Source organism: Ictidomys tridecemlineatus, chromosome 7 (genome assembly GCF_052094955.1).
Source record: "Ictidomys tridecemlineatus isolate mIctTri1 chromosome 7, mIctTri1.hap1, whole genome shotgun sequence".
Classification (NCBI taxonomy): domain Eukaryota; kingdom Metazoa; phylum Chordata; class Mammalia; order Rodentia; family Sciuridae; genus Ictidomys; species Ictidomys tridecemlineatus.
In genome coordinates this window covers 1,402,726-1,429,722 of record NC_135483.1, presented here as the reverse complement: position 1 = coordinate 1,429,722, position 26,997 = coordinate 1,402,726, and the positions used below count along the sequence as shown (strand labels likewise).

Here is a 26,997-nt window from a genome sequence, read left to right as displayed (position 1 = left end):
AGCACACACCTATTTCTGGTGTGGTCTGGGGTCGCACTTTGAGCCCTGGGCACTTCACTCTCCAGCTACATCATGAGTCCTTTTGAAGTTCTTTTGAGACAGGGTCTGGCTAAGTGGCCCAGGCTGGCCGAAAACTAATCCTCCTGCCTCAGGCTCCAGAGTAGCTGAGATTAGATGCAGATTCTCCATGCCTCATCGCACAATCCCCATGGGGCCAGGGCCCAGGGACTCCACTGCCCATGTCTCACGAGGGAACGCTTCAAGCACTTCCAAAGTAAAGGGGCAGTGAATGAGTGCCCGTGAGAACATCTCCAGCTCAAAGACTAGGAGCCCCGACCCCTTGTTGATGTGACACACTCACCTGCCCAAACCCAAAGAGCACTCGAGACATGAGGTCAGCAAAAGATAAAGGCCCGGGCTGGGGACACGGCTCAGGTGGCGGAGGGCTCGCCTCGCCTGCACAGGGCCTGGGTCCAATCCCCAGCACCAAATCAAAAAGAGAAACAATAAAAGGCTTTACTGACGCCTTCAAGATCAGGGGTCTGCCTGAGCAGGGCACCCAGCACTTTGTCCCCAGCTGGTGTGCCAGGTGCCATCACCAGGTTTTGCTATCTCCTTCCTACCTGGTGACTTAAAGAAGTACCCCTTCACTTGTCCCCACCTCCCTTTGTTCTCTTGTGGAGGAAGGTCCCTGGGAGGGACTGAGTGCCTTTGACATGTGTGAAGTTCATCTCGGTGGGTCAGCCCCTCCACTCCCCCGACACTGTGAGAAGGGACCAGGGACCTCCTATTTCTCACAGTGGAGCACAGCTCCCTCCCTATGATGACTGTGAGGGTGTCCCAGATGGCACAGTCACCACACTTCAGGGTGGCTCACATCACAGCTTAGAGCTCTTTTTTCTTTTCTTTTCTTTTCTTTTCTTTTTTTTTTTTTTTTTTTGAGAACACACCATGATAGCATTATCACACTTAAAAAAAAAAAATAGGAAGAAATTCTTAGTGATCATCAAATACCCAGGGAGTATTCAGGGCGGGGATGCGTCTGCAGCACTGAATTTTTCCTCCATCCGGCTGGTGTCTGCTCTGCTGCGCAAAAGGAGCGACTGACACCCCATCCAACAAAACAGGGCAGGGGACAGGGGAGGCCAAACCAGGCTGGGAGGCCAAGCCGCTGCCCTTCCAGCCGCTGCCGGCTCCCGGAGGACACGCTGTGGATGCTGTGAGGTCACCAAGTGTGCCGTGACAACAGGTCATCATGTAAAAGGGACCACACCCCAGGGGGCCCACAGCCCAAGGAGAGGCCAGTCCCGGGGCTCTCACTGAACATGGCAGCTCACATCACCACCCTGCTCCGCTTTGTGAATGCGGAACTCCTGCTCCAGAGAGAGCCAAGGCGTGGATTCGGCTGTCTTTGGAACAAAAGCAAGGTGCACCCTCCCAATTCCATGGCCACCAACAGGATCTACCCACCCACCCCGCCCTGTGGCCTCTGCACCATCCATTGCACTTTACCAGGAGGGGACAGAGGACAACCCCACCTGCTGACAGGATTCTCTTGGCCCAGGGCTTCTTTTCAAAATAGAGACTTTCTTTCCTCTTTGGAGTACAGCTACAAGTCACAGGAGAACATAGTGACAGTGCAGGCCCCCACACCACTACAGACAGGGGGGACACATGTGGCTGCAGGGGACAACAGTGACTCCCAGGAGGCAAGTGGATGCCCAGCAGCCGCATCCAAGGACTCCTCCAGGCAAATGCCAGCCCCTCCCTGGACAGGGCAAGGTCACCTGACCCTGTGCCCGACACCAGCTCACTGTGCCCCAGGCCCAGCAGGGAAGCAGTATGCTAGAGGCAGACCTGGCCCTCCTGAACCTGGAGTCACCATGACCCCAGGAAAACAAGCGGCCTTTTCCAATTTATCAGAATTGTGGGGGGAGGGCTTTGCACACCCTGTGAGACACTCGCTGGCAGTTCTGGGTGCCGAAGAAGCCCGCAGTGCCCAGCCAACCAGAGGCCACCCGCCACCCTGCCTCCACCTCCCGCTTCTCTGTGGTCTCTAGCTTGGTCTACTCAGGATTCCCTCTCTTTCTAAAGTAAATATATATATTAATGTGACCCACAGGGAGAAGCCGTGGAGCCAGTATCAGGATGGCAGGAAACGAGAGCTCCCCCTGACCGCCCCACACCACGGTTCCACCAGGCTGGGCTGTCCCGTCCCTCCCTCCACCGAGTAGGGACAGGTCCAGGTAGGCAGCTGTTGCAGAAGATCAGCCAGCAGGCAAGGAACCCCAACTGGCAAAACTCGGGGCTCACCAGCCAGAAGAGGCTGCTTCTTCCCCAAAGACCGTCACCCAACGGGAGCAGCCTCATCCTTCACAGAGACCTGCTTCTAGTCAGGCCCCTGCCATCTCCCTGGCTCTTACCTGTGTCCCCCGCTGTATGAAAGCAAAGGACATGGGCCAAGAGGCTCCACAGAGGCCCTCAGGGCCAGAGGCAGGACGGTTCTGCAGGAGGCCAACCCAGACCCAAGGCAGGGACGTGGAGTGGCCTGCTGTGCCCACAGCCATGGTCCACCTGGACAGCAACACCAATCTGCGTCCGCCACCACCCAGAGATCAGCAAAGGCTTGAGAGGTCTGGTTCTGACAGTGGTAATGGAGCTGCTCCTGAGCCCATCGCTGCGTAACCAGACTCTGCAGAGCAAGTCTCAGCACCAGCCCGGTTGTCCTTGGCTCTATGTCCTCATGTTCACATTTCTAATACCAAACACTTGGAACACCAGTATTAACTCCACGAAAATAACTGGTTTTCCAGTTTTAGCTGAGCACGGCCTTTGATGCATCAGACCAAAGAAAAGGAAGAGCCCCTGAGAGGGAGGTAGCTCTCTCCGGAGGAGCCGGAGAGAGCACCCCAGCTCAGTCCCCAAGGCTAGTGGGGCCGGATTGCAGGCACATCAAAGCCCTTCAGCAGAGACCACCAGGGAGCAAGCACAGCAAAGGGTATACAGCAGAACTTCCACCTGGGCCCTGCCACCGGCCCTCCTCCTAGGCAACCAGAAGGGTACAGCTGGTCTGGGGCTGGGTCAGGCGGAGGCCCAGCAGGCCACAAAGCTGGGCAGAGAAATGGGACACCAAGGGGAGGGGCATCGGAGGGAGAGACACAATGAGGGGAAGGGGAAACCAAGGGGTGGGCTGTTGGGGGGAGGGGACACCACTGGGAGGGACTACCTGGGGTGCGATGAGGGAGCACCAAGAGCAGGCCAGGTGTCGGGGGAGGAGGGCTGAGACCGCCTTCCCACGGCTTCCACAGCCTGCAGCTCCCTAGGGCCTCACCACCCACTGCCACAGCGCCCAGAGGCCACCACAATTAGCTTGGGCGGTCAGGGGCCGCCCACTGCGACAGGCGCCCAGCAGTTTCCGTGCCCTGACCAGACCAGGAGACGCAGCTGGGGCCGGCGGGGGTCGCAGGTGCAGCGGAGCTTCTACCATGCAGGCCGCCTGGCCGGCGTCAGGAGCTGGGTGGCTTAGCCGTCCGAGGGGCGACCTTCGATCTCATCTGGACCTGGAGGATGACGGAGAGGACTGAGGCCCGGGCACCGAGGGCAAGGCGCGAGGCTGGGAGGCTCAGAGGCTCGGGAGAGGGTCCTCCCCGGGGCGCAGGCGGGCCAGGTGGCAGGCGAACAGCAGCGGACCGGGTCCAGGCTGTGGAAGAGCCGGGGTGCCGCAGCACCTGGGCTCACCCATCCCGGGCCCCTGGGAGGATTCGCTGGGGTTCTGTCCACCCCCAGCCCCCGTGGGCCAACCCGGGCACTTCTGGCACCGGGGTGTTGAGAGGAGAGGGACTGGGGGCCTGGCACCCGGTGTGTCCAGCCAGGAAGGGCCGAGCAGGGTGGGGAGGCGCCTCAACCACCTGCGTGCGTTTTAGAGGGCGTGACATGCGCGGGCCGCGTTGCGGCAGGGTGGCCTGCTCTGCAGGGTGGGGGACAGCAGGAACCTGATCCACAGGTCTGCAGGGGCGGGGCCGGCTGCGCACTAATTGCACTGCAGGTGAGTCCGTGGGCAGGGACCTCATGAGTATGACCGGGAGTCAACGCTGTCTTCTGACCTCACTCCCGCCCCAAGGGAAACGGGCGGCACACGCGTCCCTGCCTATGCAGGCTGTTTTACCAATCGCCGTGCCTGTGTTTGAGGTTATTAACGATGCCATCTTCCTGCCTTTCTAACAAATGCGCGGGCAGATCGCAGCCCGGTGTTGGAGAATGATGACCACTTCTCCTTCCCAAGCGCCGGCCTCGCCCTGCCAGCCGCAAAGCGCTGCCCAGCCTTCGTATAGCCTGCAGCTGCGCCTGGATTCGCTGCCCCCGAAGCTGCGCTCGTGTACTCAGAGCCGTGTCGTGGATCACTTTGCAGAAGGATCCCAGGAAGGCATACATCACACATTTGTCAAGAGCCAGCCTCAGCGTCTGAGAGGAGAGCATTACCACTCAGTCACTGAGATTAAAAAGTATTCATACGTGGAAAATAGAAACAGGTTTTCAGGGAGAAGGAGGCTTTGGTTCCACTGAATAATGCCCCCTCTTTTGCTTGGTAGATAAATGATGCCTATTTCCTGATGATAAATATTTCCCAGGGCAGCTGTGTCTAGGTGGTCTCAGAGTTAGGTAAAACTCCTTGTCAGTTGACCGGTTAGACAAGTAGCAAAATATTCTGTAAACTGGATCCAAAAACGTCCCAGCCCAGGTCTTTAGTAATGGCATCAGAGTCACCTCTACTCATTCTGAGCCTTTCCAGGTCGGGTCACAGATGAATATGTGTCCTTGGAATTGAAACTTTTTGTGTGTGAGGGGATGGGACGGGCTCATGCATGCAAGGCCAGCCTCTACCCCTGAGCTGCACCCCAGCCCTGCTATGAATCACAGCATCTGAGAGGCACAGCCCCACATCTCCCTGCGCCCCTGAGCACTCCTGCTGAGCCTGGCCACCTTGCCCCCTGCCTCTCCTCCAGCCTCCAACATCCCCTCCTGGCCACTCAGCAGGGACCCTGCTCCTTCCACACCCACCCAACACTGCCCTGCCCGTGCCACCGTCCTGTGCCCTCCTGTGTGAGGGTGCACAGCCTGCACGCTGTCAGCTTCAGATCTCGGGGACACCAGTCTCCTCCCATCTGGCTCACTTGATCCCCAGCAGTGGGGTCTCCACCATGTTCCTCTGCATCCTCCGCCCCATGGTCCTGACCAAGTAGGAGACAACTCACAGGTCACTGGCCCTGCTTGGAGCACGCCCCTTCCCAGGCTTGTGGGAACCACTGGTCCCTGTCCCTACCATCCCGGGCTGCCCTTCCTCTTCTGACGGCCACATGAACTGTCTGGCGCTCTCCCAGGGACCATACAGCGAAGGCAGCTGAAACGCGGACTTTGCCTCCAGCCTGGCTGCTGAGCTCTGGACTCCTTAGCTGTGACACCTCCACAGGTCATCATGAGACTGCAGCAGTTCACCACCCCAGATCCAGCTGTCCCCACCTGGTGGTCAGTGCCAGAGTCATGGTGTAATCCTTCACAGCTCTTCACCACCCAGCCCAAGCGGAATCTGCCAGCAAACCTTCCCAAGGCCAGCAGTCTGCCCAGGGCTAGGATGGACATAGAGGCCTGGGCTGACTTCAGTGTGGGAGGGAGCAGCTGCTTCAGGCCTCCTGCCACGGTCAGTGCCCAGCAGCACCAGCCCCAGGCCTCACAGAGGCACTCTTCTAAGGTGGAAAGTGCCAGAGGCAGCCCTTCTGCCCAACTGACAAGGACAATTGGTCCCCTCTCCCCATATCCTTTGTCCCAGAAGCCCACGGGCACGCCCGCCTCTTGTCCTCTGTCTTCCCCCCCTTCCTTCCTCCAAGGCACTCAGGGCCCCTTGCTCTAGGGCCCGGGCTGCACAGTCCACAGGGGGCCTTCAGGGGCTCTCTGTCTTGCCCCCGTCCGCGTCCTCAGCGGTACTGTGGGTTTGTTTTAGGGACTCTTGTCTTCAGACAGGAAAACACACAGGTCTGATCTCTGGGCTTCTGACAGCCTGTGCTGGCCTGTGACTGGGGAGGGATTGATGGCCCGTCTCACAGGAAGCCAGGTACATCTTTCACTAGCGGTGGTTTCCAGATGACGAATGGCTTTCTCACCACGCGGGAGTGTTGATTGTATTTACAAACAATTCATTTTTCACATTCCATTGGTCCTGGCCCAGCATCCCTGAGACACCTCACAGATGATGTATGGAGGGCCATTACCACCGCTGATGAAGGCTTCCTTGGGCCTGTGAGGCCGGTACTCCTCCATCACGAACCCGAGGCTGTGCGCTCTCCCAGTGACTCGCGTTTGTCTTCAGCTGTGCTGTTTGTGCACCCTCTGAATGCAGGTGAATCTCAGGCCTCCAAGACCTGATGTCCACCACCAGAGACCAACAGCTAGTTAAACTCTACCTCCGCATTCTGTAAACAAACTGAAAAACACCAACCTGTAAGTAAAGAGCGCCAGAGTGTCTGTCGAGTAGTTGAGACTCGAGAAGAGCTGGCGAGGGTCGCAGCCCGCAGCAGTCAGCCAGCGGAATTCCCGGGGTTGGCCTGTGAAGAAGCAAGGGGTGTCCAGGCAGCTGGCTCTGCTGCTTTGGGGCCTGTGGCGGAGGGAACCAGGCCTCTGGCAGCCAAGAGCAAAGAGAGAGAAGGGGCGGCCCCAGGTCCCCTTAGGGCCCACCCCCAGGGACCTACCCCCTCCCACAGGCCCCTCCTCTGAAGATCCCACCTCCTCCCGTCAACCCCTGGGCCTCTAGGGTACTTTTCATGTCCAAACTATGGAGGGTCGAGCCAACAGACCCCAGAACCAAATTCTTCCGCACACACTGGAGAAGGGACAGTCACCAAAGTGGCCTCACCCAGGCCTAGAGGATTTTTTACAATCAGCTGCGCTCTCCAGATGGCACCATCTAGACCACCTCCTCCCGACATGTGCGTGGCTCTGTGGTGGCGTCCCCAGGTTGGTCCAGTCAGGGAGAAGGGCTAGTCCACGCAGAAGGAGCCAGATGCTGCTCGGAGCCCCAGCCGCAGTCCCAACACTGCCAGCCCAGGACATCTCGGCCCGTCGGGGAGTCTGCCAGGACATCTGTGCTTCACCCGGGACACGCAGAGGCCAAAGAAGAGCCCATTGCTTCCCAACTGGAAGAGCTGCACATTCCCAGTAGGATGGCAACCCCACAGGCAGGGCCTGGCCCCGGCAGTCTCAACAGGAGCAGAGGCGGTTCTAGCCCCACCTGCAGCCTCCTGTCTGCAGGAACCTCGCCACAGCCCTGTCCACTGCTGACCCACTCTCAGCCTCCTCACACCGAGATCCTCCACCTCCCTGCACCTTTCTCCCATATTTCTGTCTTTCTTTTCTTAGCCTTCAAAAGTGTAGTAGGGCTGGGAGCAGTGGCACATGCCTCTAATAATCCCAGCAGCTCGAGAGGCTGAGGCAGGAGGACGGCAAGTTCAAAGCCAGCCTCAGCAACAGCCAGGCGCTAAGCAACTCAGTGAGACCCCATCTGTAAATACAAAATAGGGCTGGGGTGTGGCTCAGTGGGAGAGTGCCCCTGAGTTCAATCCCCTGTACCAAAATTAAAATAAAATAAATGTACTGATGTATTCCTCCTGTGGCAAGAGCAGCCACCCAGAAGTGTGTCAAGAAAGCCCACCACCCTCCCCACCCTGCCTGAGGGACCGGAGGGGGACAGGACCACCAGGTCTGTGCTTCTGCGACTGCAGGGGGGTGTTGGGACGTTCCCAGCGTCTTCCTGGGGAGCTCCCAGGTCAAAGGCACTGGCTGGAGCACAGCCTGGTGGGCTCGGGTCCTCCCGCTGCCCACTCCCCCGCCCGTCCTGTGTTTTGTGCCGATTCCTACAGGCAAACCCTCCTTCTGCAGTACCGGGTGGGGGCAGCTCTGTGAGCTGGACAGACCTTGGCATATAAACTCACCCACTTCCCTGAAGTTTTCCTTGACTCCTTTAAAATCCATTTTAGGAGCTTTTTTATTTGGGGTTTTGACTCATTTGTCACATCATGGTTTTTCTCCTCTTTGTTTCTGATGACTTTTCTAAACCAGAATATTAAATTTCATGTCATAAAATCTTCAAATGTTTTCCTTTATGCTACCTGTATTTTCTATTTTATAAAAGTTACAATTAACACTGAAGTTAGAAAAATTGTATCCTATTTCTTCTAACACTTCTAATTTTTTGGTTATCTGCATTGAAATCTTTAAGCCATCTTTAGGGAGGGTTGGCATTTTATTTTATTTTTTTTTTGTATAGTCATAGATGGGCAGCATGCCTTTATTTTATATTTTTATTTCTACGTGGTGCTGAAGATCAAACCCAGTGCCTCACACAGGCTAGGCAAGTGCTCTGCCACTGAGCCCCAGCACCAGCCTGAGGATTGGTATTTTTATACATTCATTTCTTTTCTTTTTAAAAATACTTTTGTTTTATTTATTTAATTAATTTTATGTGGTGCTGCGGATTGAACCCGGTGCCTCACACATGCTAGTGCTCTACCCCTGAGCTACAGTTTTCAAGATCTAGGGTTATGTCCAACCAATTCAAATCTGGCTTTAAGTTGCTCAAGAAAATTGAGCCCATGTCAGAGCCGGGGATGGGGCTCAGTGGCACAGAGCTCTGCAGCACGCCCGGCCTGCGTCTGGCCCTGCACGCTGCTGTGCAAACCCGCTCCTGGGGGGTGAGCCTTTCTCCTCAGTGTCTTCCCAGACGTTGCTCTTGTGCACTTGTCACACTTGTGAATGAAACAGCTGCACTTCCATTTCTAGTTTTTCAAGCAGTTAATCCGTATATGATACAGCATCAGTCAGTTTGGGCCGCCACAGCAGAGGAGCACGGACTGGGGCTGCAGGATGAGGTGCTGTCCCAGTCGGCTCTGATGAGGGCCCTCAGGTTTGGGGTTGGCAGCCTCTGCCGGTGGCTTCGCACAGGGCGAGAGCGCCCCCTGATGTCTCCTACCGGGTCTTGGCCTTGTTGCGGCAGGGCACCACCCTGGCACCTCCTCCAGAGGAGGGACGCAGCACGTTCATCTGGGCTAGACACCAACATTCCGTCCAACGGCGAGGTCAGCTGAGGACGCGACCTTACCCATTCTGTCATAAGCTGTGGAAGCTCCCGGAGAGTTTCTTAAGGTCACATGCTCGTGCCTCCTCCCTCCCGGGGTGGCTTCCTGCACCACTCCCTTCACTGAGCTTCGAGCAGACTCCAAGGGAAAGTGGGGGTGGGTTGACACCTCCTTCCTGACCCGACAGCCTCAGAGCTCAGCACACAGACAGTCCTACGGGGTCGGTACCCACAGAGCGGCTTGGCCCCACTCGCCGTGAACCAGCGGGTGTCCGGGAGGGACAGGTTCAGATGGGCTCCCAGCAGCCCCTTCAGGAGTCGTCAGACCGCTGCCCGGCTCTGGAGGTCCGCCTGGCCATGAGAGCACAGGGAAGGGGGCGGTCCTCCTCTGCAGGGGTCTCCTCAGCCAGAGAGACCACTCCCAGGAGCCCGAGGACTCCCCTCCTGCCCAGTCTGCTTGGGGAGCCCTGGGTGCAGACCGGTCACTGCTGGCAGCCAGAGTGTGGACCTAAGTGTCCCCAGAGGCCCCGTGGTGGGAACTGGGCTCCCGCTTGGTGCCATTTGGAGGTGGTGAAACACTGAGAGGCGGCCAGTGGGAGGCCCCCGGGCATGGAGGGGGCTGCCCTTGAAGGGCCAGGGAGACCACGGCAGCTCTCTTCCTCTTCCATGCCCAGCCATGAGGCATTCCTCCTCCTGGTGTGGCTCTCACACCAGGACGTGTCACCACACCACCAAGCGATGGGACCAACTGGTCATAGACTGAGCCTTCTCAGACCATGAGCCAAATAAGTGTTTTCTCTTACACAATGGTTTATTTCTATACAATGGTTCTCTCAGGTATCTGTCACAGTGACAGAACACTAACAGGCACTGGGGTGGGGCAGGGACACTGCCAGTGTGCCTAGCCCTGCAGGAGGAGCCCCCATCTCAGTTCTGATGCCCTCTGGCTAGATCCCGGTCTCGCCTTCTGCGGCTGGGCTGGGCGGCCTTCCCCGAAGCAAGTGGCCTGAGGCAGGTTCCAGGAAACACCTGGGATTCCGTGACCCTGACCAAGGGCCCAGCAGGGTCCGCAGCTTCTGCCCCTGGGTGACATGGTCCTGCCTACCCTCTCTTCCCCACAGTGTGGCCCCGCAGTGTGGGGAGGAGTGTGGCGTCCATCCCTTCATGCTTGGAACGTCTGGCCTGCAGACAGCTCACTGTGCACGGGCCAGACCAGGCCCTGACGCTGTGACAGCAGTGCAGCTCTATGACGGACGACATCCTTGTGGCTTTGAAACTTAGGGGTTTTTTTTCTTTTTCCCAATCACCTTTCCCCTGACCTTCTCCCCCCATCTCTCCTTCCTGGTCTCACTTTCTCTGACCCCCCCCTCTGGAAAAGCCCCCTGTTCCTGTGACGGGCAGAACCACAGTCCCCTGTGTTTCTCCTTTGATGGCAAAGCAATTTCCTTTTTCTCAAAACTGTGTCCTCGTTGTCAGACTGGCATTGGGGACAAGGACCGAGCTTTCGGCAACAGGGTCACTGGCCTGTTCATCTTTTTATCAGTCAGCTTTGGCGTGAAGTGGCACCCCTTTCTCCAGAGAAAAGCCCTCTCCACCATGCCTGGCTTTAGGACCGTCAGCAAAGGAGTCTGCAGAAGAGTCCAGTGTAGACAAACTTCCTATTTTCATGTCGCCCTGTTTTACCTGGCCACTGGCCGGGAAGATACCAGCACTCCAGGTGCTGGACGCCCCCTTACTAGTTTTTCACAAACATGTATCCTGTATAGGAGTTTGTAGAAATGTGCAAACACGGCCTCTGGCCTTGAGCTGGGCTTCACAGAGATGTCTACATTTTTAAGATAAGTTACCAACTGGGCTCCATGGTAACAGCTGGCAGGGGGAGGAAAGAAGGGGAGAAGAGGCTCTCCCCTTCTCAGGTGTTGTCCTTGAAGAGTTAACTTGCCCAAAACAGTGAAAGAAAAAGCTGCTTTTATGTGGACTTCTGAGCCCCTCCCCTTACGTGCTGGGTATAAAACTCTGAAACTCCCTGAACTCGGGGTTCAGGGGATTGATGGATTACAGCAAAACCTGTGCCCTCTGAACCTGGCTGCAGCCAGATAAAACTGTTTCCTGCAGTCTTGGGTGCCTGGCCTCGTCTGTCCCTACAACAGTCACTTTGTCTTCCTACAAAATCACCACTGTCCTTGTCTTCTTCTTCTTCTTTCCTTTTTTTTTTTTTTTTTTTCCGGGGCTGGAGACGAACCCAGGGCCTCCTCTTGCTAGGCAGCCTCTACCCCTGACCACGTGTGCCGGGTCCTGGGCCCTCTAGTGCGTCTGCACGTGTCCTCGCGCCCGTGAGTTCCTCCTGCAGCCGCATCCCCCAGGCTTCTCTGGGAGCCACTACTCCTCAGCCCAACCCCTCTCATTTTCTTTCTGATATTAAAAATAACTCCATATGTGGGGGACAGCAGTGTGCCCAGCTGACACAGTGCATTCCTGGTCTCCCTGCAGCCACAGGTGGCCTTGTGACAACATCCTGAAATTCTGAGAGAATCTTGGGATGTTTTCTTTCTCCTTCTGTGTGTCTGCGGGTGGCTGTGTGTGTGGTACTGAACCACCCAGGGGCACTTTACCTCTGAGCAAATCCCAACCCTAAGGGGCCTGGACTGGTTTCAACTCGGGATTCTCCTGCCTCAGCCTTCTGAAACACCAGGATCACAGGCCACCTCAACTGGCTCTGCTTATCCTCTTGATGCTTCTTCCCTTTTCCCGGCTCTGGCACCAGGTGGAGGTGCATCTGGGCAGGAGGCCTCTACAGAGTGATCTAGGGGAACACAAGAAGCACTGACCCCTGGCTGAGCCACTGGAGCCAACCCCATGCAGTCAAAGGCAAATCCCCACTGACAAAATCTTTTTTCTCCAAGAAATGTATCAACTTTATCTCAAATAATCAGCTATTTTATTATTACTGATATCCACTTTTTTGGGGGGAGGATACGGGGGATTGAACTCAGGGGCACTCGACCACTGAGCCACATTCCCAGCCCTTTTTTAATTTAGAGACAGGGTCTGACTGAGTTGCTCAGTACCTCACTTTTGTGGAGGCTGGCTTTGAACTTGCAATCCTCCTGCCTCAGCCTCCCAAGCCACTGGGATTATAGGTGATATCCACTTTTAAGCTTTAGTCCTTTACTTCTCTACTTTTTTTAAATGGTTAATTTATTGTGTGTATGTTTATTTTATCTAACATATTCACTTCCTAGTTCCATTTAAAATAGTCTGCAATTTCTGTTTTCACTTCCCTTTAATTCCAGCCTTATTGAGAAACATCTCATCTCCAAATAGTTACATTTTATTTTGAATTCTAATTGGAAATTTCTAGACATCCACTCTAAAAAAAGAAGCTTGTAACCACACTGTTATCAAAGGAATATGTGTACAGTTTGATGAAGCAAATAGTTCTACAAGGCCTGCTAGCAAAACAGCAGCCCATCCTCCTCTCCAGGGCTGACCCCTTGTTAACCCTTTGAGCTGATAGTTGGGTGATTAAGCCCACGACTCCACCCATCTGGCCCCTCCTCCTCCTCTTGGAACTTCCCTTCCGTGTTCACTGCTGAGCCACACCCCCAGCTCTGGAGCAGTCTAAGGTAGGCATCACCTACTGAAACGGCCCCAGCAGCGAAGCCTCCACCTCATGCCCTCCGAGCAGAATCATGTTAAAATTGTCCAGGATCAATACCCAGTGTTGACCTTATGAGGAGGAGAGGGCCAGGGAGCTCGGAGTGGCTGGCGGGGGCCTGATGAGAGGGGTACTGCAGAGGGGGGCCACTGCAGATGGTCCAGCAGGCCAAGGAGCTTAGCTTACAGGAATTAGAACAGGGCCAGGTGTGTTCATTGGGGGCAGGGGCATAGACTGAGCCCCTGCTGGGCAAAGGCAGAGAGAGGCCAAACGCGGAGGTCAGCAAGGGAGGCTGGGACTTCCAAGGAATCTGACACAGAGACCTGTGGTCTACCAGCGACCTGGTCCTCCTGCCTGCAAAGGGCGTGCGCCCAGGAGAGCGAGCCCACAGGACACCTGGAGACTGATGACTGGGCCCAAGGGAGGCACACTGCCGGGCGAGCCCTGCAGGGAGCGCAGGTTCTGGAAAGTCCACTGCCGCCAGCGGGAGGTCCCGCGGGCAGGACGGATCTGAAAACAGGCCAGTGCTGGAGGCAGGCTCTGGAAGCGAGCGCTCTAAAGAGGCCAGCAGAGGCAGCTCCGGAGGCACGGGACCGCTCGCCCGGCGGGGAAGCAGCCGGCTTTGTTCAGGAACTGCACGCGCCCTTGTCCCCAACAGCCGTCTGAGACCCACTGCAGACGTTTTCGGGGCGAGGTTCCCGTTGCCGGGGTGACAGGTGAAGGCCCTGCAGTCCCCGCCGTCCGCTTCGCGATCTTATCCCAACTTTGGCCAGCGCCGAACAGCGCCGCGGCGCCTGCGCACTGCGCTCGGCGCGCGGGTCGCGGTTGCCCGGGGTTACCGGATTCCGCGGACGCCGCGGGCGGGCGGGGCTGCCGCCTGACCCGCCTTTCTTGCGCTGTGGTTGGCAGCAGTGGCTGTCCGTCGGAGCGGCCGTCACCGCCTACTGGTCAGCGACAAGTTTCGAGGCGGGGCCTTCGCCCCGCCCAGCCCCGCCGGACGGCCAGCCCTCGAGGAGAGGCAGCCAGGGGACCCTGCCCAGGACCAGGGCCTGAGGGCGGCCCTCCCCCGCTCCAGAGGGACCTGCCGCTGGCAGCCTCGCGGGGCCGGCTTCCAGGCGGGCGGCGATGATCCTCGAGGAGAGGCCGGATGGCCAGGGCGCCGGCGAGGACAGCGCCCAGCTGCAGGCGGCCGGCGGCGTCCGCAAGGTGGGGTGCCGGCGAGGGGTGCAGGCCCCCGGCCTCCTGCCCAGCTCTGGGAGGCTCGGCCGGGCGCGCGGCCTTCCAGGCAACCTCTGGGGAAACTGAGTCGCCGAGCGGGCCAGAGCCCGTATCCCTCCCCCTCTGGGTTCCTCTCCAGTCCCTTTTGGGGTTCCCAAAAGGGGAAAGGAGGAAGCTTCCAGGACTCACTAGGAGCCGAGGTCGGGACCACCATTCCCCTGAAGTTAGGGACCTAGGGACCCACTTCTTTGGCAGGTGTTGGCTTGTCCGTGACAGCTCCGGATCAAGCTCGTTTTGTTTCTGGCGCCTGTAAAGCCTCCGTTCCTCGCTTTGCTTTCTGCACCCATTAGGAACTGGGCGTCCATCTGATGTTGCTTGAAGGTGCAGGCAGCTGACGCGTGCTGGACTGCAGACCGGGCAGTTTGCCCTCTCTGGGTTTCCCTGAACCTCTGCCCCCTCCAAAGTCCCTAATGCGGGTGCTGACTGTGCCTGGGTTTCCAGGAGCCCTGGGGTCAGGGATGGAGAGCCATCCTGCCTGTGTCTTGCTCTGCAGCCCTAGTCTGGGCATTCATTCCCTGGGGGTCAATGAGGGCCCCCCCCCCCCCCCCGCGTTCATGTGGGCTCTGGGCACCCATGCCCTGCATCAAGGGCTTTCAGTTGGAATCTGCTGAGTGGCTCATATGGCTAGTCCCAGGCCTCTACCACAGTGCTTTGCCCTCTTTCCTAACCAGCATCAGACTACACATTGTCCCTTGCTGATTCTATTGAGCTTTTGTGTGTCTGTGGCTCAGATCTCCTAGGGGAGGAGGGAAGGGAGGCCTCAGCCAGGAAGTAAACTGCAAGGAATTGGCCAGTAAAGCTGACCAGACCCACTAAGGAGCTCTGTCTCTCTGCCCACCCCTGGCATGCCAGCCACAGCACATAGCAGGCACTGGACAGTGAAGGGACCGGTCTCCTGTCCTCTGTGAACTGTCCCTGGTAGGATAGCCATGCCAGCAGGTGGCCTTTGGCGGGAGCACATGTTGCTTTGTGTGGAAGGAATGTCTGGGGGTTAACAAACAAGATGTGCCAGTGGGCTTAGTCGACAGCACTGCAGACTGCGGGCTGTGGGCTGTGGCCAGGCCCTGTCTCTGCCTTCTCTTGGCTGCCACCCTAGAAGGGGGATTGGAAACCCTCCCCAGTGGCTTCTTGGCTGCTGTGTCTTGTGCACACGTGCCCTGGGATGGCCCACGGTCAGGGTTCCAGGGAGGTGGCCTTGCAGCCCCAGCCCTGTTCAGGCAGGCCCTAAGTCACACTGCACAGCCCAGGTGGCCTTGCCCCTGGAAAGTCTTCTCCAAGCCCGCTGCAGGGCTGAGTGAGGCCAGGTTCCCCAGCAGGCCCCTGACCAGCCGTCCCACTCCATCAGATGGGGAAGAACTGGTGAGCTTGCGTAAAGCCATGCCCGGGTCTGAGGCCCCCTGGACAGGGCTGGGTGACTTGGATATGCCCAGTACTTCTCAGGCTGTGGGTGGTGGGCTGTGGCCAGGCCCTATCTTTGCCCTTTCTTAGCTGCTACCCTAGAAAGGGCCTGGGCCTCAGTTTACCCATCTGAAGAGCCACTCACCTGAAGGCTGACGTGAGGGATGCAGGGATTCTGCAGACCTTCGTGCCAGCCTCCTCAAGGGGAGGACCACAGGTGGGTGCTGACTGGCCGGATGGGGAAGTGCCACATGGCTGAGTCTCATGGCTTCCTGGGACAGTCAAGGGGCTGAGGGATGAGATCAGGGCAATGGGACAGTGGGGGAGGTGGGAGAGGACTGAGGACAGGAGACGGAGCAGAGCACCAGGCAGGGGGCTGGGCCTCTGTCGGTCTCCAGAACACCAGCCAGGTTAGATCAACGTCCCTGCCTGGAGGGGCATCAGAACCCTTCAGGTGCTTGTCCCACCCATGGGTTCCAGGGCCCTTGAGTGGGGCATGTGACATGGTGCCCAGGTGAACATCAAAGGAGCAGTATCCTGAGACACGCCCCTAAACTAAAGCTGGCATGCCTGCCACACCGTTCCCCCCAGCCCATGTCACAGTGTGTCCCCTTGGACCCTGTGCCCTATTTGTGGACAGAGGTGGCAGCACTGGTGAATGCTGAGTGTCCCCATCCTCTGTTGAGGGGAGACCTCAGGAGGGAAGGCTGGGGCTGAGGTGGGTGAGTTCGCAGGCAGGGTGCTCAGGGGTCTGGCACTGGGATGGGGGTCTCTCCCAGAGAGCAGGCCCAGCTGGGCACCCCTGGGAGCAGGCATGGGGCCACCTTGCTCTGTGTGCTGTTTCCAGTCCTGTGCCAGGCCAAGCATCTCCTCCCTTTTGCGAGACCTAGGGACAGCTCAGACTGGCCACTGCCCTCTCTTGGCTGCCACCCTAGAAGGGGGATCAAGCACCAGGTCCTGGGTTTCTTGGAGGGAGTGGGTTGTTTCTGTTCTCCATCCCTTTCCACACGGGCGATCGCCAGGCCCTGCCCCTGCTTGGTGCACCCCTTTGGGGATATCAGAGACCACTACAGGTTCTCTCTGTACTGGAGAGAGCCAGAGGAAGTCACGGTGGGGGTAATGGCACAGGGAGGGCCAGGGGGCCTGGTTTGCACAGAATGAGGGCTGTTCAACATGTCTGTGCCCTCCCCACTGGGCACACCCCTCAGCTCAGCGTGGAGAACTGGGCATGGGGGCCACCAGCTTCCAGAGTCCACTCAGCCTGAGGCCCAGCTCTGACCTGCTCATCCCCCTTCTCCCCACACTGGTTAGAAGACTGGCTTGGCCTCCTGGAAGGGACACTAGGGTAGAGAAGCCAAGGAAGGACCCAGCACCTGGGGCAGGTGCCTGCAGGGCCCAGAGTGGTCTGGCTGGGACCTCCCTCCAGAAAGGGGGTCAGGGGCTGTCATGCAGATGAGGGCCGCCCTGCCGAGCTGAGGCCCACTGCCCAGCCCTGGGAGCCTGCTGGCACCTTGCAGTGACTTTTGGTTCAGCAGTGGCCCACCTCTCCAGGAGACCGCCATGACCTCCATCTCAGCAGGCAGGACACAGGCCCTGGTGACAGCTGTGGGGCAGTGGGTGGAGGACGCTCCTGTCTGCTCTGCTCCCGCATCTGCAGTGCTGGTGGCCCAGGCCCAGTGGGAGGTGCTCTAGCCACTGCTTTTCCAACCTGGTTTGTGGGGGGTCACCTCTCCCTCATCCCCCCAGGACCACTTGGGAGCCTCCTGCCCTCAAGCCCCAGCCCAGATGCCCCTCCCACAGGGAGTCTCCACTCCTTGAGGAGCAGGCTCTGGAGGAGGGGAGCCTCCCCCATGCAGGGTCACAGGTCACCCTTGGGGAACGCCCTCCAAGGGGCTGGGATAAGCGACGGCCCTGGAGGCTGAGTCTGTCCTAGAGTGACAGTAAGCCACACTTCTTTGAATGTGTGGCCAGAATCAGCACCGCACAGATTAGAGGTCCCTCCTGTCTGCTGTCGGGACAGGGTCCTGCCAGCTCTGTTCTGTTAGGGTGTCAGTGACCACCAGGGGGAAGCCGCCCAGGAAAGGAGACTTCTGAGAGGTCCTCACCAGCCCCGGGATGGACTCAGGAGGGGTTCTGATCTCAGGCTGCGCCTCACGGTGTCCCCACTCCCTGGCCATGCTGGGAGGCAGCCAGAGAGGAATGGCGGGAGTCGCCCAGGCCACTTTCCTCATGTCTCCTGGGAGGAACCTGCCTTCTACTGGGGCTGAACATCTTGCTGTCCACCTGGACTAGCTGCCCACACAGTACAGGCCCACAGCCTGTGGCTGTGGTGTCCGTGGCTGCCTGGTGCCTGTGGCCCTACCACCCTGCAGGCCCTGTGGGCAGAGCCCTGGAGCCAGGCTCGATCAGATCCCCAGTTTCAGGGTCAGGCCTCTTGTTAAAGCTGCTCAGCCTGGGCCTTTGTGGTGGGCCCCCTGGAAAGGTGGCCCAGCCCCCAAGGAGGGCTGCGCTCCCTGTGTGGCTGGGCCACGGTCCCCAAGGAGTGAGAAGAGGGCTCCAGAGAGAGCAGATCGGGAGGGCTTCCTGCTAGGGCTTTGCATCCTGCCTTGAAAGGTGGGCCAAGGGCACGGGTGCAGCTCTGGGGACGAGTGTCTGCTTGGCACACGGGAGGCCCAGGTGGATCCCAGCACTGGAAGGCGTCACGTCTCCTGTGTTCTAAGACCCGGTGCCGTGGTAGCACCTGTGGTCTCTGCTGAGGTGGGAAGAACACTTGAGCCCAGGGGTTCAGACCAGTGGGAGACCTAGGAGGCCCCATCTATTCCGGAGAAGGTGGGCCTGAGGGCTGGTGTGATGGGTGGCTGTGCAGGGAAACCACTTGACACGTGGCCGTTAGTGAGGCTGGCATCATGGTGGCCTGAGGGGAGGGCCTGTGCTGGCTGCGTTCTCTGTGGGACTGTTCAGGCTCTAGCCCCCGGTGACCCTCCCTTCCCCGAGCACTGCTGAGGTCCTCTGGCAGGCCAGCCCGCGGGGGCTCTGTGGGGCTGGCCATGACCCACCGCTCTCTGCAGGTCTCTGACCCCACGGCACAGACTCGGCACAGCTGGCTGCAGAGTCCCAGGGCCCGGATACGTCAGCAGATCAGCAAGGAGCTGCGCATGCGGACAGGGGCCGAGAACCTCTACAGGTGAGCACCTGCCGCCCCCTCCCCGGGGAGGGCCACAGGCCCAGGGGGGTGGCCCAGGTGGCTGTCCACCTGCAGTCCGTCCAGAAGTCAGCGTGAGCAGGTTTCCCTCTGGGTCCCCACAGCCAAGACCCCGACAGGGCAGGCCTGGCCCACCTCTGGGCCCTAGGGCTGGGGCCCAGACACCCCCAGCTTCTGACTTCCCCTGGCCTCCCCAGAGCCACCAGCAACGACCGGGTCAGGGAGACCGTCGCCTTGGAGCTGAGCTACGTCAACTCCAACCTGCAGCTGCTGAAGGAGGAGCTGGAGGGGCTCAGCAGTGGCCCAGACACGCACCGGCCTGAGGGGTAGGCCCTGCCGCCTGACCACTCAGCAGGCACACGTGGGGGGCTGACGGGGGCCCATGGGACTGGACTCCAGGCTGCTGTGGGCAGCAGGTCCCAGCCAATGCTTCTGGTTCTAGCGAAGGTGTCACTGTCCCCATGATACCCCTGGGCCTAAAGGAGACCACAGAATTGGACTGGGCCACCCCGCTGAAGGTAAGTGCTGGTGACAACTTCTGAGTGACAGCCTTGCCCTGGTCCAGGTGTCTCTGAACAGATGAGGAAACTGAGGGCCACCAGGGACCCAGCATCCCACCCTGGGCAGGCCTCCTGCTGAGCTGGACTCTGCCCTAGGATAATGTAATGGGGCCTGGTCATCCTGCTGGGAGCCCCAGGGCAACTGCAGGGGCCTGGGGCTCTCCAGCCAGGGTTCCCTGGCTCAGGGCCGCCACCCACCCATGGAGCTGTGCTATGGGGCCATAGCTACCCAGTGTTTGGGAGGGCTCAGACCCCAGAACAGGGCCGTGTGTGTCCCAGCTGCCACTGCCTGGCAGGGCCCCAAGGGAAAATGAATTGACTGTGCCTCAGTGTCTGAGTCTCCAAGTGACACATGGCACCTGCCTCTTGGGATTGCCATGGGATTGATGAGGGAATTGTGTAAAATTAACACCAACAAGAATCCACGACTTCCCACCCCAGGCCAGGCCCTCAGCCTCACAAGCCTTCTGCTGAGGGCTTCGAGGGCCCTGGACCCGGGTGGGCAGCTGGCCTGCTCAGTACTGGGACCTTCCCCTCCCTGGGGCAGGCTGCCAAACACAGGGTGCCCCGGAGGCCAACACCTGTCCTTCTGTCAGGAGCTGATTTCAGGGCACTTTGGAGAGGACGGTGCCTCCTATGAGGCGGAGATCAGGGAGCTGGAGGACCTGCGGCAGGTGGGTGGCGACACCCCCCTCACCTCTCCTCCTGCAGCGCTGAGACACTGAAGCATGGAATTGGAGCCAGTGTAGCCTCACGCAGCAGGAGGCCCTCCTCTTGGGAGGACGTCAGGGAGACAGGCACCCCAGTGTGTGTGGAAGGGCCCAGGAGCCACCGATGGCCACAGGGGTACTCTGTTCCTGTTCCCTCCTCAGAGCCCTGCCTGCTCTCTGGACTCAGGCTGCCTGGCCTGGTGCCCATGGTCCCCTGGGGCAGCATGTGCTTCCACAGGCTGATGCCCAGGGGATTTCTAGGGCGGTGTGGTGGGGTGGGGACTGGGCAGTGGGCCCAGCCAGCTCCTGCCCTGCAGGCCATGCGGACCCCCAGCCGAGACGATGCGGGCCTGAGGCTGCTCGCAGCCTACTACAGCCAGCTCTGCTTCCTGGAGGGACGCTTTTTCAGCCCTGCCCGGAGCCTGGGGCTGGTCTTCCACTGGTAGGGCCTGGGAGGGTGGGGTGCCCTGGGGAGGAGGGCCTGGCGCCATGGAACCACTCCCAGCCTGACCGTCCACAGGTACGACTCTCTCACGGGGGTCCCTGCACAGCAGAGGGCCCTGGCGTTTGAGAAGGGCAGCGTGCTGTTCAACATCGGGGCCCTCCACACACAGATCGGGGCGCGCCAGGACCGCTCCTGTGCTGCGGGTGCCCGCCGGGCCGCTCAGGCCTTCCAGCTGGCTGCTGGTGAGAGGGCCCACATCCCACCTTCACTGGGCAGAAACCCAGGGCAGCGGGACACACTGGCCCTCCCGGGGGCCCTGCCATGTGATTACCCTCTCTGCCCACAGGGGCCTTCGGCCTCCTGAGGGAGAACTTCTCCCAGGCACCGAGCCCAGACATGAGCACCACCTGCCTCTGCGCGCTGGAGCGACTCATGGCCGCCCAGGCCCAGGAGTGTGTCTTTGAAGGCCTTTCACTGCCAGCCCTGGCCCTCCCCCACGACTGCCTGGCTCAGCTGCACCTGGCTCAGGAGGCGGCCCAGGTAAGGGCAGGGAGCCTGCCAGGACCCACGGCCCTCCACCGGCAGGAGGCCTGGGAGAGCATGGAGTCGGCGGACAGGGACCACAGGCCAGAAGAGCTAGTCGAGAGAGCACGGGCAGAGACGGGTGTCCCCCCCTGGCCTCCCCAAAGCCAGCTGCTGCCTGGTTCATAGCGTCCCTGCCTCAGGGGACAGCATGATCAGAGCAGGAACTGGGGCCCTGAGCGCCCAGGCTGTGGAGAGGCAGGAGGCTCAGGCTGGCTGCAGGCCCCACTAGCTTTGTCTCTGAGCGCCAATGTGCCCACACATCTCTGGCAGGTGGCAGCTGAGTACAGGCTTGTGCACCAGGCCATGGCCCAGCCACCCGTCCAGGACTACGTGCCTGCCTCCTGGACCACCCTGGTGCACGTCAAGGCTGAACATTTCCACGCCCTGGCCCACTATCACGCAGCCACAGCCCTCTGTGACGGCTCCTGTGAGTGCCCTGCCCGTGTGCCTGTGTGCCTGCCAGGTGCCTGCTCTCAACTCATGGCCTCTCTGACCCCCAGTGGCGGCTGAAGGAGAGCTCCCCGCGTGTGAGCAGGTCTTCCAGCCCCCAACCCCTGGCGAGCCCCACAGCCCGGCGCTGCCCCAGCAACCCGAGGAGCGCAGAAAGCTTGGTGAGGCACAGAGGGCTCTGGTGCTCACGCCCTGGGCCAGCTGCCGCAGTGTGCTCCACCCCCACCGGCCCCCAGTCCTGCCCCGGGGTCACTGTGGAGAGCCGGACCCTAGCAGTGCAGGGCAGCCCGGGCAGACGGGGGTGCCCTAGGGGAAGCTCCACCCCAGCCCTGCTGTCTGCACCTCCCGACCCCGTACCCACACCCTACCTGCTACATCCTGGGGGCAGGGGGCAGGGTTGGCCTCCAAGGGCCAGCAGGCGGGCCCTCAGCGTGTGACGATGCTGTGCTCTGTGTGCAGCCAAGGCCCACCTGAAGCGCGCCATTCTGGGCCAGGAGGAGGCGCTGAGGCTGCATGCTTCATGCCGTGTCCTGCGCAAGGTGGACCTGCTGCAGGCTGTGGTGGCCCAGGCACTGAGGCACTCGTTGGCCAAGTACTCGAAGCTCGAGCGCGAGGATGACTTCTTTGAGGCCGCTGAGGCCCCAGACATCCAGCGTGAGCAGCCTGGGCCCATCCAGATGGGTGTGCCCTCAGTCCTGGCTAGAGGAAGATGGCTGAGCCCTGCAGTGACCATCAGAGATGCAGTCTCCAAGGCCACATGCCAGGACCTTTGGGGCCAGGGAGGGCGGGAACTCCAGCTGGCCCGAGGAAGCACCTGGATCGAGACCCCCTCTCTCTCCCTTTCCACCCCTTCCCCTTCTGACTCCTGTCCAGGGGGATCCCATGGTCAGACAGAGACAGCTGGGCTTCAGGGAGGGGGTCCTGGAGCAGGTGGACGGGCGCGTGTTCAGGGACCTGGGGCAGCTCTACCCTCCAGCTACCAGAGGGCCGTGTGCACCTAGTGTTGCCCACTCCTCTAGGGTGGAGTCAAGTCCCTCTGGTGGAACCAGCGGTCTGCAGGCCCCTGAGCCTTGGGCTCAGCCCTGCTCCTCCATTCCTTCCCACCCCCTCAGCTAAGACCCACCAGAAGTCCGAGGTCAGGGTGCCCAGCCTGTCCTTCATGAAGGTGGCCGACATCTTTCACCGTCTGGTGAGCAAGCTGCTCCTGCCCCCTCTCTGTACAGCAGGCTTGGGCATTAGGTTCTGCCCTGCGTGTCCACTGGCAGGAGCCCCCAATGGTCCCTTGGTGGTGGCCCAGCCCTGTGCCTCCTACTGGCACCTCCCTGGCTCCTGCCTGAGATTACAGGTGCCTGCCAGCCGGGCCCTCGGACTGCAGCCTAGCCAGCCTCTGACCCCTGCCTCCTCCAGGGACCCCTGCCCGTGTTCTCAGCCAAGAATCGGTGGCAACTGGTGGGGCCCATCCACCTGACCCGGGGAGAGGGCGGCTTCGGCTTCACGCTTCGGGGAGACTCGCCCGTCCTTATTGCCGCTGTGGTTCCTGGCGGGCAAGCTGCGGTAAGGGCCCGCTGGCCTTGGAGGCCGTCCCCAGGACGCCAGCCAGAGCCTGCTCTTGCCCCTCACTGGTCTGTGTCCCCAACAGGCAGCTGGCCTCCAGCAGGGTGACTACATCGTGTCTGTGAACGGGCAGCCCTGCAAGTGGTGGAGGCACGCGGACGTCGTGACGCAGCTGAGGGAGGCGGGCGCGGCGGGCGTGAGTCTGCAGGTGGCTTCAATGCTGCCCAGACAAGAGCCACGCAGCACAGTGAGTCCTGGGGCCTGGGGGTGGGCCCTGGCCTGGACCTCCCTGGTGCTCATGAGGCCTCTGAAAGAGGAGTGGTGGGCAGTGGCCCTCACTGGGGTGGCCTTCTGGCGAGTGGCCACCTGTGCTGCTGCGTCACCTGGTAGCTGGCCTCCTCCCCAGAAAGGCCCCCCACCTCAGCAGGATTCGAGGCTTCCAGCTGGGCTCCTCCAGAGGTCACATCCACCTGGTGTGTCCACCCAAGGACTGAGTGACGAGCAGCAAGTGGAACAGAGCCCCTGGACATGCCCCCAGCACGCCTGCCTCCTCCCTGGCTCACTGCAGGCCACCCGGGTGGTAGCTGACCACACCCTCTCTGTCCTGGCTGCAGGGGGACCACCAGCCAGCTCTGCTGGGCCCAGGGAGGCTTCCGAGGAGCCGGAGAGCGTGTGGCTTCGAGATGCCAGCACCCACCCGTGCCAGTCCCCAGCCCCTCCTTGTCTGGAGCCGCAGGGCCAAGCAGGGCAAGCCCCGGGGCCGCCCCCCACCCTGCACTGGTGGGGACTGTGGCACCTGTCCCTGAGTCAGCCATGGTCCCTGCAGCCTCCAAGTGCCCAGCGTGTCTCTGAGGACTGGAAGCAGCCCAAGCCTTCTGTTTCTCACCCGCAGGGACCTTCAGGCTGTGCCTGCCCTGCTCGGGGCCAGAGCTGCCCATTAAAGACTCTGGTTAGACAAGCCAGATCAGAGCCCAGGGCTGGGGCCACGGCCACCTCACCAAGAGGAAGCGCCCCTGCCCTTTGGGCACAAGGCTCATACAGCCACTGCTCCGAGGAGGGCAGGGGGGTGGGGTGAGGGGTCTCTCCCGAGAGAGGCTGTAGGCGCTGGGTGGGGCTCTACTCTACAGCAGGCCCCTGGCCCCAGGTAATCCTGTCCACATCCTCAGAGCCCTGTCCACCTTGCTGCTGCCCTGGCTGCAGCCTCACTTCAGCTGCCCTGGGCTCCAAGCCTCCACCCAGCCCTCCAAAGGCCAAGCTTCTGCCTCATGTGGGGTTCTGCTCTGGGAACCCCTGGACTGTCCTCAGCCCAGCTGGACAAAGCTAGGCCCCCTTGCCGATGGGCTGCTCTCGGTATAGGGTCCCAGCAAAGGCCCGTTGTTCTCCGGCCCTTGTCTGCTGCCCAGGAAGCACTGGCAAAGAGACTGAGCCCCCTGGTAGCCTGCACTTGCTGTCTCTGTGTCCAGCCCCACCTGCCCGCCAGGGCCCTGGCAGCCCTCCGATGAGCCTCCATGGGGCAGGAGCAGTGATCCCCAGGTCCCTTGGAGGGGTGGGCTCAGGACCTGGGCCCCAAATGGATGAGGTGAGAAGGGAAGCCCGGGCCACAGGCCCAGCCGTACCAGACAGAGGCCACAAGGGGCTCTTCCACCCAGGGCCTGGGGGTTGAGGACAGGACCCTGGACACTGGTGTTACTCCCCAAGGCCACCAGGGGGCAGCCGCCACCCACTGACAGCCACAGGAGGGGAAGGTCTGGGCAGCAGATCAAGGAAGGCAGAGCAGTCCACTCTGCACTCTGGCCCTGGTTCCATGGTCCTGGGCCTGCTGTCCATTATCCCTGCACACCACCCGTCAGCACTGACGGCCAGGCCCTAAGTGTGGGTGGTGTGAGTGTGTGTTTGGAAGCCCTGAGCACAGAGGCGCCCTCTTCCAAAGCAGAAGGGCAGGACTCTGGGGCCTGCGGGAGTTGGGGGTGGGAGTCCCAGGGTGTCCTGCCACCACAGCCCACCTGGGAGAATCCGTCAGCAGAACAGGCTAAGGTCACCCAGGAGGTCTCAGCACGTCTTAAGTCGATTAATAAAATCATGCTTCAAGAAGGTCATTACCTGATAATCAGGGGTGACAGGTTGGCCAGCCCTGTCCCCAAGGGGTCCCCATCTCACCTTCTGTGGCTTGTCCAGACCCAAGAGGGTTGGGGGCGAGGCCTGCCCCTGCCGCCTTCAGAGCTGGCTGTGGCCCCAGGCTGTCAGGGAGGGCTCTGTCCTCCAGGCTGGGCAGCCTGGTGCACAGCCTCCCTGCTCTGGGGGCCCCTTGCCCCGCCTGAGCCTTTGTCCCCGGCCCCCTGCCGCTGTGCCCTCTATGTGGTGGTCTCCCTGGTGTCTGCCACAGGGGCTCCCGCCTGGAGCCAGGCACATACCTCTGGTGGTCCTCCCGGCCCTCAGAGGACAAAGCAAGGGAGTTAGGGACCCTGGGCTCGTTAGTGATGCCCACGATCCCCAGTGGGGCTGGGAGCTCCTGGGGCTGGGGCCCTAGCCAGGCAGGGCTGGGCAGAGGGAGCCCGCCGCGCCCCTGGCACCTGAGGCGCTCTACAGGCAGAGGAGGTCCTCTTCCAGCTGGGAACATAGGTGCCGCCCAACAGCGACCTGCATTTTGGGGCCACCGTGAGGGGACAGCCGGAGGCCCTGGGTCTGGGAGGCCCCTGACCCCTTGTCCTCACCCACACATGGCAGTGGCTGCCGCTCAGGGCCTGCAGGGCTGGGATGCACCTCCAGCCTCCCAGGTGACTCCCAGCCACCCGGACGCTGGCTTGGCAGGGGGTGGAGTCCCTGGCTGGCTGCAGGAGGCCTCAGGGGCCAGGACACTTGGCAGAACCCGCCATGCATCCCAACCAGTTGGCCGTGCCCCACAGGGATCAGAGCTCCTGTCCCTGGGGTGGCAGGCAGCACTCTGGGCACCCATCCACGGGACCACCCAGCAGACGGTAGCCCCAGGTGGCACAGGAGGCCATGAGTTGTGCTGCAAGGGGAGCTGTCCAGGCTGGGAGAGCCTGCCCGGCAGAGGCCTTCCCAAGGGAGCAGCAGCTGCCCTGACAGCCTGGCTCATGCGTGAGGATGTCCATGCATGTGCCTGGCTCCGACCCTCCACCCTGACAGCTCTCTACCTACTGCCCACACAGCTCCTCCCCATTCCTCCCTTGGCCTTCCAGTCTCCAGGGGCAGGTTAGTGTCCCTCCCTGGGGCAGCCTTGTCTGGCCCTACCCCATTTCCAGGGCTTTAGTCCGCAGGTTCTGGCCCAGCCATGTCACCATTTGTCACTGCATGCCAGACGTCCCCTAGGTCATGGGCAAGTACCACACTTACAGGTATTCAAGGTGTTCAAGGCCTGTGGACACCTGTGGAGGACATGCTGGTGTCCCACACCTGCTGCCTGGGAGGAGGGGCCGTGCCTAGGAATGTGGAGTGGCAGCAGGGGCTATGCCTCTCCCCCAGTGCCCACGCAGAGCCAGGACCAAGGAGGTCGGGAGAGTGTAGGGCTGAGCCCGCGGCGGTGACAGGAGCCTGGCCGTGTGCACGCTGCACTTGGTGAGAGAGACACTTCGTCCTCAGAGTGGATCCGGGGTGGGAGGTCGAGGTGTGTGTGCAGATCCTTTTTGCTTTGCCAACAGAAAACTGCCGAGAGGGGAAGGAAACTCCGTTTCGCTTGGGTCAGCAGTGAGCGCAGAGATTAATGTGGGGAGAGGGAGCGGGAAAGCCGCCGAGGGGCGGTGGGGGCAGTGGGCAGGGGCGGGGCAAAGGCCCACCCTATGGGCCCTGGCCAGCTGCGGCTGTCCCCTCCCTCACCAGTGCCCTCATCCTGCTCTGTACCCCCCTGGCTCTGGTGCCTCCGCTGAGCATACTGCTTTGTCCTTTGCCCTCTGATGGCCAGGGATTTGTGGCCGTGGGGAGGCGGGCTGCCCACCAAGCTCCCACCTGAGAGAGTGGATCCCATACAGTTATCTCTGAATAAACAACCATCTGAGGAGGTGGGGCAAAGGTGCCAGCT

At 60.6% G+C, this 26,997-nt stretch overlaps 1 protein-coding gene across 3 annotated transcripts; it reads left to right on the top strand.

The window, feature by feature from the left end:
* Window positions 1-12,775: 12,775 nt before the first annotated feature.
* On the top strand, window positions 12,776-25,052 carry Rhpn1 (rhophilin Rho GTPase binding protein 1). 3 transcript variants are annotated; one of them, XM_078016567.1, is made up of 15 exons: window positions 12,776-13,495; window positions 18,524-18,639; window positions 18,855-18,983; window positions 19,100-19,175; window positions 19,814-19,891; window positions 20,245-20,369; window positions 20,433-20,614; window positions 20,719-20,912; window positions 21,228-21,384; window positions 21,458-21,568; window positions 21,867-22,061; window positions 22,520-22,596; window positions 22,815-22,961; window positions 23,047-23,208; window positions 23,576-25,052. In XM_078016567.1, the coding sequence occupies exons 2-15, from the start codon at window positions 18,611-18,613 to the stop codon at window positions 23,765-23,767; spliced, it is 1,854 nt and encodes a 617-aa protein (XP_077872693.1). In that variant the 5' UTR covers window positions 12,776-13,495; window positions 18,524-18,610; the 3' UTR covers window positions 23,768-25,052. The 3 variants fall into 3 exon arrangements, with proteins under 3 accessions (XP_077872693.1, XP_077872692.1, XP_005316156.1); XM_078016566.1 differs by lacking the exon at window positions 12,776-13,495 and adding an exon at window positions 13,605-13,985; XM_005316099.5 differs by lacking the exon at window positions 12,776-13,495 and adding an exon at window positions 13,609-13,985 and having other exon boundaries at window positions 20,448-20,614.
* The last annotated feature ends 1,945 nt before the right edge of the window (window positions 25,053-26,997 follow it).